General features: G+C 32.8%; 5 protein-coding genes across 8 annotated transcripts; 2 read left to right on the top strand and 3 right to left on the bottom strand.

Annotated features, from left to right (window-relative positions):
- Nucleotides 1–1333: 1333 nt before the first annotated feature.
- On the bottom strand, nt 1334–3391 carry LOC139102838 (uncharacterized). Of its 2 annotated transcripts, none has more exons than XM_070656990.1 (2): nt 3135–3391; nt 1334–3045 (listed from the first exon to the last, which is right to left on the bottom strand). In XM_070656990.1, the coding sequence occupies exon 2, from the start codon at nt 3003–3005 to the stop codon at nt 1449–1451; it is 1557 nt and encodes a 518-aa protein (XP_070513091.1). In that variant the 5' UTR covers nt 3006–3045; nt 3135–3391; the 3' UTR covers nt 1334–1448. The 2 variants fall into 2 exon arrangements, with proteins under 2 accessions (XP_070513091.1, XP_070513090.1); XM_070656989.1 differs by having other exon boundaries at nt 3125–3390.
- Nucleotides 3392–3431: 40 nt separating this feature from the next.
- Nucleotides 3432–4386, top strand: Srp19 (signal recognition particle 19). The gene is made up of 2 exons (XM_070657003.1): nt 3432–3525; nt 3764–4386. Exons 1-2 carry the CDS (start codon nt 3479–3481, stop codon nt 4155–4157), a joined length of 441 nt encoding a protein of 146 aa, XP_070513104.1. The 5' UTR covers nt 3432–3478; the 3' UTR covers nt 4158–4386.
- A 153-nt stretch (nt 4387–4539) lies between these two features.
- Cox7b (Cytochrome c oxidase subunit 7B) lies at nt 4540–5526 on the bottom strand. Its single transcript, XM_070657002.1, has 3 exons — nt 5351–5526; nt 4888–5054; nt 4540–4746 (listed from the first exon to the last, which is right to left on the bottom strand). Exons 1-3 carry the CDS (start codon nt 5397–5399, stop codon nt 4681–4683), a joined length of 282 nt encoding a protein of 93 aa, XP_070513103.1. The 5' UTR covers nt 5400–5526; the 3' UTR covers nt 4540–4680.
- Nucleotides 5527–6133: 607 nt separating this feature from the next.
- On the bottom strand, nt 6134–9613 carry Rheb (Ras homolog enriched in brain). 3 transcript variants are annotated; one of them, XM_070656999.1, is made up of 7 exons: nt 8680–9284; nt 8523–8574; nt 7951–8069; nt 7701–7772; nt 7387–7594; nt 7174–7303; nt 6134–7103 (listed from the first exon to the last, which is right to left on the bottom strand). In XM_070656999.1, the coding sequence occupies exons 3-7, from the start codon at nt 7997–7999 to the stop codon at nt 7014–7016; spliced, it is 549 nt and encodes a 182-aa protein (XP_070513100.1). In that variant the 5' UTR covers nt 8000–8069; nt 8523–8574; nt 8680–9284; the 3' UTR covers nt 6134–7013. The 3 variants fall into 3 exon arrangements, with proteins under 3 accessions (XP_070513100.1, XP_070513101.1, XP_070513099.1); XM_070657000.1 differs by lacking the exons at nt 8523–8574; nt 8680–9284 and adding an exon at nt 9587–9613; XM_070656998.1 differs by lacking the exon at nt 8523–8574 and having other exon boundaries at nt 8680–9283.
- On the top strand, nt 9606–14276 carry Sac1 (Sac1 phosphatase). Its single transcript, XM_070656986.1, has 8 exons — nt 9606–10184; nt 10334–10425; nt 10503–10843; nt 10920–11031; nt 11117–11460; nt 11574–11951; nt 12151–12318; nt 12391–14276. The coding sequence occupies exons 1-8, from the start codon at nt 10147–10149 to the stop codon at nt 12667–12669; spliced, it is 1752 nt and encodes a 583-aa protein (XP_070513087.1). The 5' UTR covers nt 9606–10146; the 3' UTR covers nt 12670–14276.
- Nucleotides 14277–14712: the final 436 nt, after the last annotated feature.

Raw genomic sequence — 14712 nt, 5'->3', positions numbered from 1 at the left:
TTACTTTTTATTATATAATTGCCTGATATCTTTATATCATAATTTTAGGAATAAAAGCGTTTTGGTAAAATTTATTTTTTGCTCTATAAAATTGTTAATATTTTTCCAGAAATCTAATTTCCATAAACTGTTATTCTTCGTTTTATAAGACAGGCAAATGTACAATATAATTTAAATGTTGTTAACTAAGTACTTATAACGTACATTAAATACATCGATGTGATGTAACTCTGCACTGTAATTATTAGATATAAAGCGTTTAAAAACGAGCCTTTCTACACGAGGTGATTCTACTTTAGCAGATTTGAAATATGCAAGAGAAATAAAAAAAATTTTTTAATTTAAAAAGATTAATAAATTAACTTATTAAATGTTTTTGCAGTCTTATGTTTGCTAATCATGGATTACCTCGATATTAAAAATATTTAAAAAAACGCAACATTTGGTTTTCGATTTTGTAGAATGTATTAAATTAGAAAAAGGTTACCTGATATTGTTCTCCATAGATTATTGTGATCAAAGTACTTACAAAAAAAAGGGAAATAAATAACAGAAAACTGCGATGAATATTATAATATTTTGTACTATCCGAGTAAACGAAAATTTGTGTAGAGACGAAATATATTGCATCTGAAAAGAAAAAATAAACAACATTCTATTGCAGAATAATAGGTTTAGATACAATGTTATATATAATAGATGAAGTTACAGCGTGGAACATAAATATAAATGTGACATTTTTTACACAGATGATTTACATAGTATATGTAATAATGAATATCGTGTTAATGTGTATACTCCTCATTTTACATCTATATTTATTGAAACTTGTCATGTCTGTCATTAAAAACAAAAAAAAATAATTTTACAACCATTATATTAAGTAAGTTTATACTTACTGCCATATATGTTTAGTATACTGCAATTGTTGATCACCCAGGCTTAACATACTTAGATTCATTTCTAAATAAATCATGAAAATGATCGCCTCTATTTACTAGGATACTAAAAATTAATTATGTATGTACTATATTTCAGAAATATCAAAAGTTAGTATGCTGCGAAAGTTATAATGCGAGAAAATTCTTATAGAAAAATGTAGTTTCAATAATTAAAAGTTTAAACAACAAAGAGAGCCGATTTGACATGTGACAAAGTTTTATATGAAAAAATATTTATCACAATAAATATGTTCTTCCTTAGATCATATTATCTTTATTATAGCATCTATGAATTAGATGTCATAATTAGACATCGTGTATCACTCGCGACGTCAATCGCGTTGGTGTGCAGGAGACATAATTTTGCTGAAATAAAACACAATTAATTTTCTAATAGAATAACAGAAATTTATAGGATTTTTTTTTTTAAACATTTATATAAAACTTGAATACATATAGTTATTTATATATAAATATATATATAATTTATAAAATATATATATAAAGTTATAACTCAGCACGTATTTTTTTTTTTATTTCGCTTAATTTGGTTATATTTAAATCTTTTTTTTCTGTTATTAAGTGTTGCAGTGATGCTATTTTAGTATTTATGTAGGCAGTTTTGTCCTTCTTAGAATATCTTTTCTTTTTTAAATCTTGTGGTGGAGAGTCTACGAAATTTTGTATAAGACACCACGGACGTTGTTCGTTTATCAATGTGATCAAATCCATATTGATAAATGAAGAATACACTACCTGATTTTCATTAACAGGCATTTTTATTGTAAATGGTGTTTCCGTGATTTTTTTCAAGCAAAATGTATTTTGATTTTTAGAAGTAAAAGTAAATACTACATAACTATCTTTAGGTAGTTGATCTGATATACTTAATCCAATATAACGATGTTTGTATAGCCTAGACACTTCAATGGAAGTATTTATTTGCAGTTTTTGTTTTGCAGCATACAGGTTAATTTTTTTTAATTGATTTTGCTTATCTGTTAAGTCATCATAGAGAACTTTCAATTCTTTTACTTTAGCACAAATTTTCTGCATGATAATATCTGTATTTTCAAACATTTCAGTACATAGGACAATATTATTATCAGCAGATAAAAATTCCTCCTCTTCTTTCACAGACAATTCTATTAACTCCTTTTTTTGTGATAAACCTAAAATTATATTTGAATTATAATGCTGCATACATATAAATGTCTTCTCCAATACTCTCATCTGTTGAACTGCACTGTCAAAGAGCCCCTTTTTTATAAAGTAAGTTTTAAATTTATCACAGCATACTATCCATAGAGTATTCTCTGTATGCAAACTAAAACCAGCACAAAGTACAATTCTGTCTTTCACATTTTCTCCAAGATATATTTTTTCGAATATTAATTTATTATTTCTATTATGCACCAAAATAACAATGTTTATATCTTCTACCAAAAGTAAGAAACCTGTCACCTTATCTACCTTTTTTACACTCAGAATATTCAGAATAGGATTCTCACTAGTATAAACCAGTTGTGTGGTACTGTCTCGCAATATGTACAACTTCTTATGATGCGCGATGATGCACAGATTACCATTGACCTCCCAACCAGCAGTAAAACATCTCATAAAATTCAGTTCAATGTTCTCTGGGTTTAGAGAAAATGTACATACCGTCTCGTTTAAGTATGGCACAAGCGAGAACAATAACAAGGATGATTTGACTTGTTTATCGTCAAGATAGACACAGTTGTTCCAAGTTACAAGTACTTGGAAAAACTCACCACCCATGCCAAGCGCATTTTTGCTTAAAATGGCAAGTTCACCATTTCGCGATACTTTGTAGGCACCCTGCGGCGTGCATATTAAGAAAGCTCTGTTGTTAAAAAACTGAATCTTTTTGATAGGGGCGGGCGTAATTATGACACGGTGATTACGGATTAAACTATCTTTTGTATATGGAAAGGTAACGAGTTTGTTACCGTCCCAGCAGAAACACGTTTCTACATCGTAAAAGCTGCACACTATGAAGTGCCTTGGCGTGAATTTGTCGTCACCAATATCGATATGCATGCTTTTAAGTACTCTCTTTCTCTCTCTCACGTCGACATATCTACAAAGAATAGGAAATATAACAGGCGTTCCATATCAGTCTATACCAAACAAGATATAGCAATGTTTTTGTTACTAACCTTTACTTACATCGTAAAATTGCGTAAAATTAACCACGAAAGTGACAAGTGCTACCGCTGGCTATCGCTTACGCCCAAACAGAGAGCTCGACTCAGAATCGCGGCTTCCACGCGTTCAGATATAGAGGCTCGTCCGTGTGAAGTCAGCGTTTCGGCTGCCGTCGGATAGAAGAAAAGGCCTCTGTATCTGTCACGTAGAAGCCGCGATTCCGAGTTGGGCTCTCTGCGTCCGAGACATGAGCAGGCGCTACGGGCACACACGGACACGGCATTGTGCCTAGTGTGCATATGTTGCCCGTCTAAAATCTGCGACCACTGCTCTCTGGCGATACAAATGTTACAGCTGGCAGCAACATGTCGCTTCCGTGGAATCCGTCGAAAAAGCACAGCGAGCGTGAGAGGTAAAGCGACGAGATAATGATTCAGAAAAACATAGTGTTATTTTATAAACGTGCAGTTGTGTTCTAAAACTTTGGGTTACCTAACTTATAAAGCTGAATAAGTTTATATTTAATATCAAAATTCTCAATTTGATTAATGTGTGGTTTTGGCTGAAACTAAAAGCATACATCAATCGGAATCACAAGTCTTACGATAGCTGTAAATGTAACATTTCTTTATCATACTGTGTTTTTGCAGATGGGTGTGCATTTATCCAATATATTTGAACAGCAAGAGGAGCTTAGCCGGAGGGCGAAAATTGGCCAAGAATAAATGCGTGGAGAATCCAACTCATCAGGAGATACGAGATGTTTTACTAGCGGCTGGCTTTAACGTAGGCGTGGAAAACAAACTGCATCCGAAAGAGCGCAGCAAGGAGCCTCTATTTCGCGGTCGTATTCGCGTGCAATTGAAGAACGACGACGGCACTCCGGTGCGATCTGAGTATCCTACTAGAGATTCCTTGTTAGAATATGTTGGCACATCGATTTGTAAGCTAAAAACACGCCAGGGAAAACAAAGTTCTAGTGAACAGACATCTCAACCATCTACGTCGACATCGAAAAAGGGAAAAGGCAAAGGCAGGAGATAAAGTGTATAAAAAGTTATAAATTAATCTTATTTATATACACATGTTTTGCACAACATAAAAAAAAGCATTAAAATGGCATTGTAAATAATAAAAAAAGAAAAAAAACTTCTCTGAATTTTATTTACTTGATAAACTTCATTATAAACATTTTTATTTATATTTTTTAAATAAAACTTACAAAATTAAGGAAATATAAAATAAAAGTTTAAATTGAACCCAAAGTATCATGTTCAAATAATTAAAACATCTATTAATTTTTATATCAATTTAAAATTTAATTCTGATTTAAAATAAAAAACATTTTAATTGTTATATGAGATTGTACAATTATATATATATATTTTTTAACAAGTCTTTATAGATTTCGTTAAAAATAAAAACGTTTATAAATATGAACTATTTATTCAGGAACACTACAAGTTATTGCATATTATACACAAGTGAAATACATAATATTCTCAATAACTATGTAGCAAGATTGCTTTTACATCTTTGTATTTTTTTTTAAATTTTCTACAATCGTTTACTTGTCTTCAGCAGGCTGTTCAGGTGGATTAAAGTTGAAGAAAATAACACCTGATACTTTAATCTAAAAATAAAATATAAAAGTTATATAATGTTAAGTATATGTATAAAAAATTAAATATGTAAGACTATTGATAAATTAATACAATATTTTATAATTTAGTATATTAAATATTATCAGAGTTATTACAAATTGGATACATACATAAGTTATAGTCCCAACCAAGACTGCAAGACCTGCAATTAATTGAGTATTGTAAACCTTTTGTCTCGAGTCGTAATGCTCTTGCCATGGTCCACATGATCCAGGTATGTCATTTATTGTAGCCAGTTTAATATCTGCAGGTGTTGCTGAACTGCCCGATCGAGTCCCTTTATATTAAAAAATATATATCCTTAAATATATTTGACGATTTAAAGCGAAAGATTGATTTATTTTATAACCTTATACACACGTCAACTCTTGAAAGTTAAAGATTTCTTTTTGTTAAAATCCAGAGTTAAAAAAAACTAACTAAAAATGTTAATTAAAAGCAAATAAAAAACTGTTATTAAAACGTTGCTACGAGAATGGGTAATATTTAATGGTATTTGCGTAGCATACCGAATATTATGTAACGGTTAGGTAAATCGCGTGAAGAATGGTTCTAAAGGGAGAAACATCTTACCGCTTCTGATCAAGTTGCGTGTAATTGGTCGTAATACGTGATTAAGCATTCTGGCAGATTAAACTGACACAATAAATACAAGAAATTCGAGAAATATTCGCAAGTCAATGAAATCGAATTGTTGGTTAATCGCACCCAATCTTGATTTGCTTGGTGGCGGTCCGTAGTAAACTTTCTTGGAACTACTTAATAAAATTTTCTGTTATCTGAATGCCCATGACGGATCAATCAGATAACAAAATTTTTTGTTAGTTCCGAGCACATGTCACTAAAATTAATAAATCAGATATATATTTTAAAATAAAATAAAAGACAAATAAAGGAAGATTTGACAAAAAAAAAAAAAAATAAAGCAGAAGCAGAGCGTTTTCGAAGACTCGGTGCTACAAAACCACGGTATTGACGAATTTATTATTTTGTTTACTTTGAATTTTGTCGATCACTTATATAGATTAAATAATCTTGATTTTAAATTATAATTGGGGATTAAATATTATTTATTTGATTGTCAAGATATTAATTAAAAAATTAAAAAACAGCAAAACGTGAAACCTCGTATATAAAAAAAGCCTAACGTTGGACGTAATTTTTTTTTTTTAATACTGTTGCAAGGAGATTCGAAATATTAATTTTGGATAGGAAATAGTTAATATTTTTTACGTAAAATATTCGCTACAATATCATTACACGTGCAGTTTTATCCTCTTATGCATTATTATCAACAAATCGTAATAATTATAATATAATAAATAAAGAGAACATTTTTTGTCATTCACGTGTAAATATTGTGTGAATTTCCTTTTAATTATTCCTCGACATATAAATTGTTTTATAAATCAGAAGTATACTTAAATGTATTAAAAGGAAAGAAATCATAAACTTAACTAAAATTACAAGTTAACTTATGAGCGTTTCACCTTAATGCTAATTTTATATCTAATTAGGGAGTCTGAACATAATCAGAATGTAAAATAATGATATGTCAAATTATCATCTTAATTATATAATCCGATTCGGAACGTAAATAAGTGATTATTTCATAAAATAATAACCATCGATATATAAATAACATAAGCCATAGTTGTGTCATGTGTATATCTGTAACTAAGTTATCTACAACATATTGTATGGCGAAAAAAAATAGAAAATTAATTGTTTTACATGCACTTTTGTTTTACGCTTTTTGACACTTTTATTTATTTCAGGCTGCTTTCCTTTTAGGGAAACATAATCGACACATACTTCGGCTGAGCTTGAAAGGAGAGTTAGAGTATTTTTGATAAAAGAATACATGTGCTCTCGGTATTTCGTTAGAACTATAATTATAACTTTGTTTATTCGTTTTCTAATTTACATTAAATTTAAAGTAAGTAACGTTCCATTACTGTAATCTTTCCTTGAACATAAGAATTCTTTTTTTTTTATTTGGAATAGCAACTTTAATGTATTTTAATTGATAAATATATTTATACGTATATTACATTCTATTTAATCGCGGCTAACTATATTCAAGAGAGTTAACCTGTGTTGATTGGGGTGATCTAGAAGGAAAGCAGTCTTCGTGGGATTTTAAAGGTACCACAGTATAATGCCAATGGTTGTTTTTTTTTACCACCCAATTTTACACATTTACATTTTTGTTAACGCCCGTAAGTCAGGCAATTCAAGAAACAATGCAATTCGGCTTTTCTTGTACATTCCCATTGGCCTTCTCGATCTCCTTTAGTAATGTGTGAAAAATATCTGCAACAGACTATTTGAAACCACGTTTAATCTGAGTTCCGCCGTACGTCTCTAAAATGAAAAAGTCGTAGCGAATATACCTCATTTTGTTTTGCGCTAGTTTCTAAAAATGCTGCATTCCAGGAGTTTGCTAAACGCTTTCCTTGATCTGTCGTGATCATACGATCGACGTACAGATCTGTTTTGTTCCCCACTAATACAATTGGAACGCTGTCGAGAAAAAATGTAATATTTCACATTTAAAATTCAGCGTAAAGTGACCAAAGCGTAAACGAGAAGATGCTAATACTTACTGGAGCTTCCCAGTAATGTCGAGTAATTTGTCATAAATAATTTGTACAATCTCAAAACTTTTTGCACTGGTTATGCTATACACCAAAACGTAGCCGTGGATGTCCATTGAATACTGAGTAGGAAATATACTATACTCATCCTGACCGGCCGTATCTACTAATTTGAGTTCATAATCTTGACTATTTACTCGTGTACTTTTTGTGAACGCTGTAATATACAAAACAGTGCTGTTGTAATATTGCTGGGTGCGTATTTTCATAAATATTAGAATCTCAAAATAAGGATCAGTGAAGAAACCAAAATTATATCTTACTATTTTCTATTGTAGGATCGTATGAGTCTACAAACTGTCCCTCAACGAACTGTATGCTAAGAGATGATTTACCTGTTAAACAAGTATGGCATTAGAGCATTTATACATTTAAAGTGTGAAAATGTGACATATAAACACTGATAAATGTAAAAATGTTTCTTTAATAAATATAAAATCGCCATAGTCTTGTCAAAGTTTCACGTTACACATCTATAAAAAAAAAAAAAGGAAACACATATATGTGTCTTACCTACTGATCTATAGCCCATAATAGCTATTTTCCTTTGTTTAGGTGGCATGTTGTGGCAATAACAAACTGAAAAGCAGCAAGAATGTGCAGAGGAAGTTGATGCATAATCCACCTAAAACCTGTGAACAAGTGAAGACTTTGTACCACTGTGTACCACTCTGAGTATCTTCCTCACATTCATTAGCATCTCAGAATTGTACGACGATAATGAATCTGCTATCTTCAGAGAGGCTACAAAAGATATAGTGTTTCTCTTTCGAGGTGAAATCGCGAACTGAAGGAGAGAGAGAGAGAGAGAGAGAGAGAGAGAGAGAGAGAGAGAGAGAGAAAAAAAAAAAAGAACAAACGGCAAAAGAAACACTGCGTAAATTCGCTCGGACCGCGCGTCGTTTACGTCACATTTTACATATATTTACGTAACGACGGTCCCGTTACAAATCATTGTTTCTTATTGCGAGTCCGCGTTCGAGTGCAAGTCTTTCAACCTGATCGACGTACGGATTACCTTTACTGCGACGGGGAAAATAAATAACTTAATGAGACATTGTTATCTGCAGCAAATTGATACGTACATGTTTTCCACGAGCCTGATCGATGATGGATTGGCGATCTCGTGAGAAAACGCTGCAGCACAACGAAATGAAAAAGAATGAAAGAAAGATAAAGGAGGGGAGAGAGAGAGAGACAGAGAGAAAGGATATACGCATGCACGCTGGAAGTGCGTCTTACATCGGTAATGTTTCTTGGATCACGAAGTGGCGAGCGTTCCTTCTCGAAGGACTCGACGGTGCCTTCGCTTGTACTTAGTGCCGGAAAAAAAAAACGTTCCAAACTACGCACCGTTTGATGTGCACGTACTACGGACGCACGCGTACGGCGTACGTGCGGATGCGCGAGGGGGTAAGGGGGCGAGAGAGAGCAAACGAGAGGGGGCGAAGAGAAAAGGGAGGAGGGAAAGAGTTTGCTAGATGACGTCAATGACGTGCATGCAATTCGGCGTCACGTATGCTTTCAGCGTGCGACGCACAGCCGGCACTCGCTCGGGGCGTTTGCGAGCGAGACGCGCTTGACAGTTCGACGACGCAACTTGGACTGAGCCTCGATTGATCGAGCCGGAAGTTGATCGAGTATAACGACGAATGCCCCGGGGACTTATATAATCCGATTGACCGGATTGCAAAATTTCCGACGCGATTTTTGCCGTAAGCATGTAAACTCGTACGTAAAAATGCACGCGCAAGGTAAATTTGACAGCTGTCAAGAATCGACTTTCAAACTCGCTCCTCCGCGTTCCGTTTACTTTTTCACTAATTTTTGAAGCGCGACAGAGATAGGGAGAGAGTTTTACATTTTCGTCCGGGGCGGTATATTAAGAAAAACGGCTAAGCCACTACGAAATCACTTTCGACGACGATTCAAGCTCGAGCCCGAGTCGAGGTTGTTGGGGAGTGCCTCCGCGCGGCATAACCTTAGTTCGCGAGGGCGCAGCCGGAAAAATATGTCCTGCAGATTATTTCGTGGACGTGACTTTCGTGATACACGATAATCGTATCTCTAGCGATCGAATTGATGGAAGGGAAATAAAAATAAATTTGATAAATCGATAGAAAGATCGGGAGTAATAAAAAGAACGCACCTGAAGCCTTGGATTTCCTATCGTAATATTTCTTTTTGCATACGCGCTGCGCGCATGTCGATTGGCTTATAAGCGATTCTAGGAAATTTCTAGAGATTCTTTCCGGCACACTGACAACGGATGCGTTCCAACATATTATCCAATTACACTAGCGCGTTGGAACATTTTCTCCGATTCGTGATTTGCGGACCAGGTTTGAAGTATGGAATATCTAAAGACGAGGCTAAAGTACAAAAAAGTCAGTCGACGGTGCGGCAGCTGATTGATAAGGTTATTTTTGGTGCCGATTGATTCTGACAGGCTTTGATCATGCCAGCTCAGAGTTGATAAGAACATTACGTCATAGTTTTTATCCCCTGTTAACTCTCGCGTTTCTAATATATCCACATATCTACATATCTGCACATATATTCTTATATGTATAATCTATATATGTATATATATGGGCCAAGTTTTACTCGAAGATCGTAATTTATTTTTCCGCTTGTTATTTTGTAATTACTTCTTCGTTTATCCGTGCGTCTGTCCAGAAAACCCTGATCTACTTGTCACTTGACAATATGATGCCAAATACAGATGTCTATGACAGCCTATACTTGTGAGTAGATTGCAGCCATAAAGTACAATTTAGATTTTTTTACAAGATATTTTTTTTTACAAGATATTTTTTTTTTACAAGAATTTACCTATGTTATTAATGTCATTGTGTTTAATTATTAATTATGTCCTTTTTCTTATTCTGTCAAGGTATGCTACTCCAGAAAAATTTTTTGTAGAACCAGTTGGAACCAAAATTTTATTAGTGGTTGATAGAGTGAGTCAACAGATCTATACACAAGGTAATTAATATGTTTTTGTACTAGTAATATGTTTATGAGTCATTGATAAATCTTTGTTCTCTCTCCCTCTCTTGTAGTTGGTACTGCTAGTCAAATTCCAACAACTGCCAGTCGTAGAAAAATATGGGGACTAGTAGGAACTATACGTCTATTAGCATGTCGTTATCTTATTGTTATTACTGATGCCCAAATGTGTGGAACTATAGCTGGACATAACATCTACAAGGTAACCTCAACAGATGTGATACCCTACACTAGATCCTCTCTACATTTGACTGAGAAACAGATTCAAAGTAATGCCATATACTTGGACATGGTGAAATCTGTTCTGAACACCCCATACTTTTACTTCAGTTATACCTATGACCTCAGTCATACTATGCAAAGGTTACATAATACTCCACCGGATTTTTTGCAAGTAAATATATGGTTATGTATTACTATTTTATGCAATGTCATAAACAGTTTTGTAGCAAGAATCTATTGTTATTTAGATGCCGCTTCATGATAGGGCAGATCCTAGGTTCATCTGGAACGCCTATCTCCTGCAAGATTTGAGTGCAAGACCAGAGCAATATAAATTTTGTTTACCTATTATTCATGGTTGTATCCTTTAATGTGTATCATATCACAAAAATTTTTAATGCTTTCTATTTTTTATGATAACCTTAATGATTATTAATATATACAGTTATTTCGTTGAATACTGTGGTTGTGAACAATATTGCATTCAACTGGGGAATTGTCTCTAGACGCAGTATACATCGTGCTGGCACAAGATTATTTTCGCGCGGTATAGATGCTACTGGGAATGTATCTAATTATGTGGAGACAGAACAACTAATTGAGGTGAACGGTGATCGCAGTTCGTTCGTGCAAACGCGTGGATCTATTCCTCTATTTTGGTGTCAGGCACCAAACTTGAAATACAAACCAAAACCTCAGATCAGTCCACATGAGGATCATCAAAGCGCTTGTGCCCGTCACTTTGATGTTCAAACCTTTCATTATGGAAGGCAAATCCTGGTAAATTTGGTACGTTTCTCTTGTATTTTTTACAATTAATGTTAAAATAATTGTAAAAAAATTTTTTATTTTATTAAAAATTATTATATTTGTAATGTAAAGGTAATATATATTTTGAATAGATTGATCAACGTGGACCAGAAGCAATGCTTGAAGATGCATATCGCAATTTAATTCAAAAAATTAATAACCAAAATGTTCGATATGAGGCTTTTGATTTTCATGGCGAATGTAAAAGACTGAGGTGGGATAAACTAAACATTTTAATGGATCGCTTAGCTCATGACCAAGAACAAATGGGATATTTTTTGTTGATGAGAGATGGAGCATTGCTCTCAGCTCAAGATGGTGTTTTCCGTACAAATTGTATCGATTGTCTAGATCGGACGAATGTTGTACAAAGTATGCTAGCGAAACGAGTTCTTAACGAAGTATTGAGCAGATTAGAGATACTTAGAAAAGTGGAAGATCATCCTGCGTTTGAAAATCTTTTTAAACAGGTATTTAATTTATTGTTAAAATAACGAAACTTTCACGTTTTCGATAAAAAATTTTTTTTTTTAATTTAATGTATGCAGTTATTTCGTTGAATACTGTGGTTGTAAATTGTATATGTATAACGCAATATAATTTGATAAATAAATGTCTAGTTTTTTAAAATAGAAATAATTTTGATAAAAATTGTATTGATACTTACAGGTTTGGGCTGATAATGCAGATGTGATAAGTATTCAGTATTCAGGTACGGGAGCGTTGAAGACCGACTTTACGCGAACTGGAAAGCGTACCAAGTTGGGTGCAATGAAAGATGGCTTAAATTCTTTGACAAGATATTACAAGAATAACTTTGCCGATGGATATAGACAGGTAGATAAATCTTTTTTAAAAAAAAAATTTATTTTTTTTTTCTCGGTGGTTTAACGATAATTTATGTTATAGGATTCGTTGGAGCTCTTTTTAGGTCGTTACATAGTTCAAGATGGTGAATGCATTTCTGCACAATGTCCCTTAGAGTCTGAGCGAAACTGGCGTTATACTACATTCCCTCTTGTATTTTTAGTCGCGTCTTCAATGTTGGTCGCTCATATAATCTTACCATCGCGATATACAACCGAAATATTACTTTATATATTATTCTGGGGCGCTATGGTGGCCGGTACTTTCGCTACCATTATTCATCACGGCAAACAATATGTCGACAAGCCAAAATTACTTTAGAATTAATTAACGATTTTATGAACTTTTAATTTTATATATATCTATTGTACAATATAGAATTATAAATAATTGATGGCGATAAGTGATTGTAAAGTTCTTAGTTTTGCACAGTTATCAAATGATCGGAACCTCGATTTTTGCATTACGGCACAAAGACAGATCTCATAATGTTACTAACAATGCTTATTTCTATAAAATTAATATATTAATTTTTGAAAGTGGTTGCGTTTCAGTTCGCATTAAAGATTGTTGCGTCTATGAAATATATTTTTATTTGGGGAAAGATGTTCGTACGGAATGCGGGTTACTATAAGTTATTAATGGAATGAACTTTGCACTTTCTGCATAATAGATAATACAATTTATTATTAAAAAAATGATATTTGTTTCTGTAGCTTAATATTTTGCGATTATTTCTTCTGGCGTATTGTAAAGGATCAAGTCTTTAGTTTTCGGTAAAGCAAATGGGTGGCTGCGAACAGGGCTAAATAATAGTGCTTAGTACTGACCGTCCATAGATAATCTGAGATAAATATCAGAATGGTTTTCAGTCCAAGATAGAAAGAATTCTTAGTAATTTTTTAACTTTTTAAAATTTATTTTGCGTTAAAAATTTTTTTTAAAGAATATTTTTTACTTAAAGTGTACAAAATGTTTACCATATAATTATTTATATATTACAATAAATATATTTTACTTAAAAATTCTCAGAGTTAAGAAGTAAAATGTAATATTAGTATTTTATATGTAAAAAAATTAAAAGTAAATGTTAATTATTTAAAAAAATAGTAGATATATTTATGTTGATATCAAGTTTTATTTTTTGACTTAGCTTTAAATATATTTTTTTTCTTTGTAAATAATTTTGTACACATATTATTCTCGAATTTTTAAAATTATGTTTTACTTCGTAAACAAAAATTCCATTTATTAAATCGATTTTCGATAAATATCTTAATGGTGTAATATACAATTTACAATTAAAATGACTCAAAGTTAAGATTCCGTAAGACACGTTTCATAATAAAAAATAATAACTGTAAGTTCCGTAATAATTCTGTATTCGTCTGCTCTTTACTCAAATGTGAAACAAATGTTTGTTATTAAGGAACTGGAAATCTCTCGGAAATGGTGTAGATAAAATTAATTTGTATAAAGGAATCGAATGTATTGCCAGCGATTCGTTTATACTGGGACGTTACTGATTCGCAAAGTGTGCTTAAAGTAGGATTAACATTGTAAATCAGGTCGTGGTGTATGGAGAACGTTTGAATTTCTGTAGACATGGAACTTTTAGCCAAAGTATATATACCGTTTTTAGGATTTACATATATGTATATTATATTTTATCGTACATTCCGCGCAACGCGGTTACAAATTATACGTCTATCCATTTAAATGTAGACAAAAAAAAAATGTCAGGTCGACAGAATATTTTTGAATATTTCAAAAATGTATCTCGTTGGAATAGAATACTTGAATAAAACAGCTTCGACGGAAATTTTTTTCATCGAACTAACGCTGGCGACTTTCTTTTCTCGCGAATACTCGGATTGTAACGTGATATCGATATTACTGATTACAAATAGACGAATCATATGATCAAATGGTGTGTTAATTTGTTACGTAATATACCATTAACATTCCTTTATCCATTTTAGTAATTTAAATTCAATTAAAGGACATTTGAAATGTTAGATTCTCAATATTAAATAATAATATTATAACTTCAAATAATTCTAATTTAGTTGGCGGCAATTTGGCTAGCGAAATGCACGTACGTTTCATCGTTTATCACAGATCTTATATTTTTCCGTCTGTTTCTCTAGTCTTTTCCGCCTGTTTTTTCGTTTTTTTTTCTTCTTTTTCCATAAATTCACGCTATAATTTTCGGTTTACATTACTGCGGTTTCTCGCGCGCGCGGCGCGAAGGAAGATATAATCGTTTATTATTTCGGCGACGACGAAAATCCTCGGGTTGCAAAAAGGGATAACGCCGGGGCAGAACCGGCGGAAGAAGAGTTACGCGGGTCATTTACCGTT

Source organism: Cardiocondyla obscurior, linkage group LG05 (assembly GCF_019399895.1).
Source record: "Cardiocondyla obscurior isolate alpha-2009 linkage group LG05, Cobs3.1, whole genome shotgun sequence".
NCBI lineage: Eukaryota > Metazoa > Arthropoda > Insecta > Hymenoptera > Formicidae > Cardiocondyla > Cardiocondyla obscurior.
This window is presented reverse-complemented; position numbering and strand designations above follow the sequence as displayed.

Coding starts and splice junctions, on each gene's coding strand:
- LOC139102838 (XM_070656990.1), bottom strand. CDS start 3,005: ATGCATATCGATATTGGTGACGACAAATTCACGCCAAGGCACTTCATA.
- Srp19 (XM_070657003.1), top strand. CDS start 3,479: ATGTCGCTTCCGTGGAATCCGTCGAAAAAGCACAGCGAGCGTGAGAG. Junction 3,526..3,763: donor AAGCACAGCGAGCGTGAGAG/GTAAAGCGACGA, acceptor GTGTTTTTGCAG/ATGGGTGTGCATTTATCCAA.
- Cox7b (XM_070657002.1), bottom strand. CDS start 5,399: ATGCTTAATCACGTATTACGACCAATTACACGCAACTTGATCAGAAGC. Junction 5,055..5,350: donor ACGCAACTTGATCAGAAGCG/GTAAGATGTTTC, acceptor TTTAATATAAAG/GGACTCGATCGGGCAGTTCA. Junction 4,747..4,887: donor TGGTTGGGACTATAACTTAT/GTATGTATCCAA, acceptor TTTTATTTTTAG/ATTAAAGTATCAGGTGTTAT.
- Rheb (XM_070657000.1), bottom strand. CDS start 7,999: ATGCCACCTAAACAAAGGAAAATAGCTATTATGGGCTATAGATCAGTA. Junction 7,773..7,950: donor TATGGGCTATAGATCAGTAG/GTAAGACACATA, acceptor CTTGTTTAACAG/GTAAATCATCTCTTAGCATA. Junction 7,304..7,386: donor GACATTACTGGGAAGCTCCA/GTAAGTATTAGC, acceptor TTTTCTCGACAG/CGTTCCAATTGTATTAGTGG.
- Sac1 (XM_070656986.1), top strand. CDS start 10,147: ATGATGCCAAATACAGATGTCTATGACAGCCTATACTT. Junction 10,844..10,919: donor CTCCACCGGATTTTTTGCAA/GTAAATATATGG, acceptor ATTGTTATTTAG/ATGCCGCTTCATGATAGGGC. Junction 11,461..11,573: donor GGCAAATCCTGGTAAATTTG/GTACGTTTCTCT, acceptor TATTTTGAATAG/ATTGATCAACGTGGACCAGA.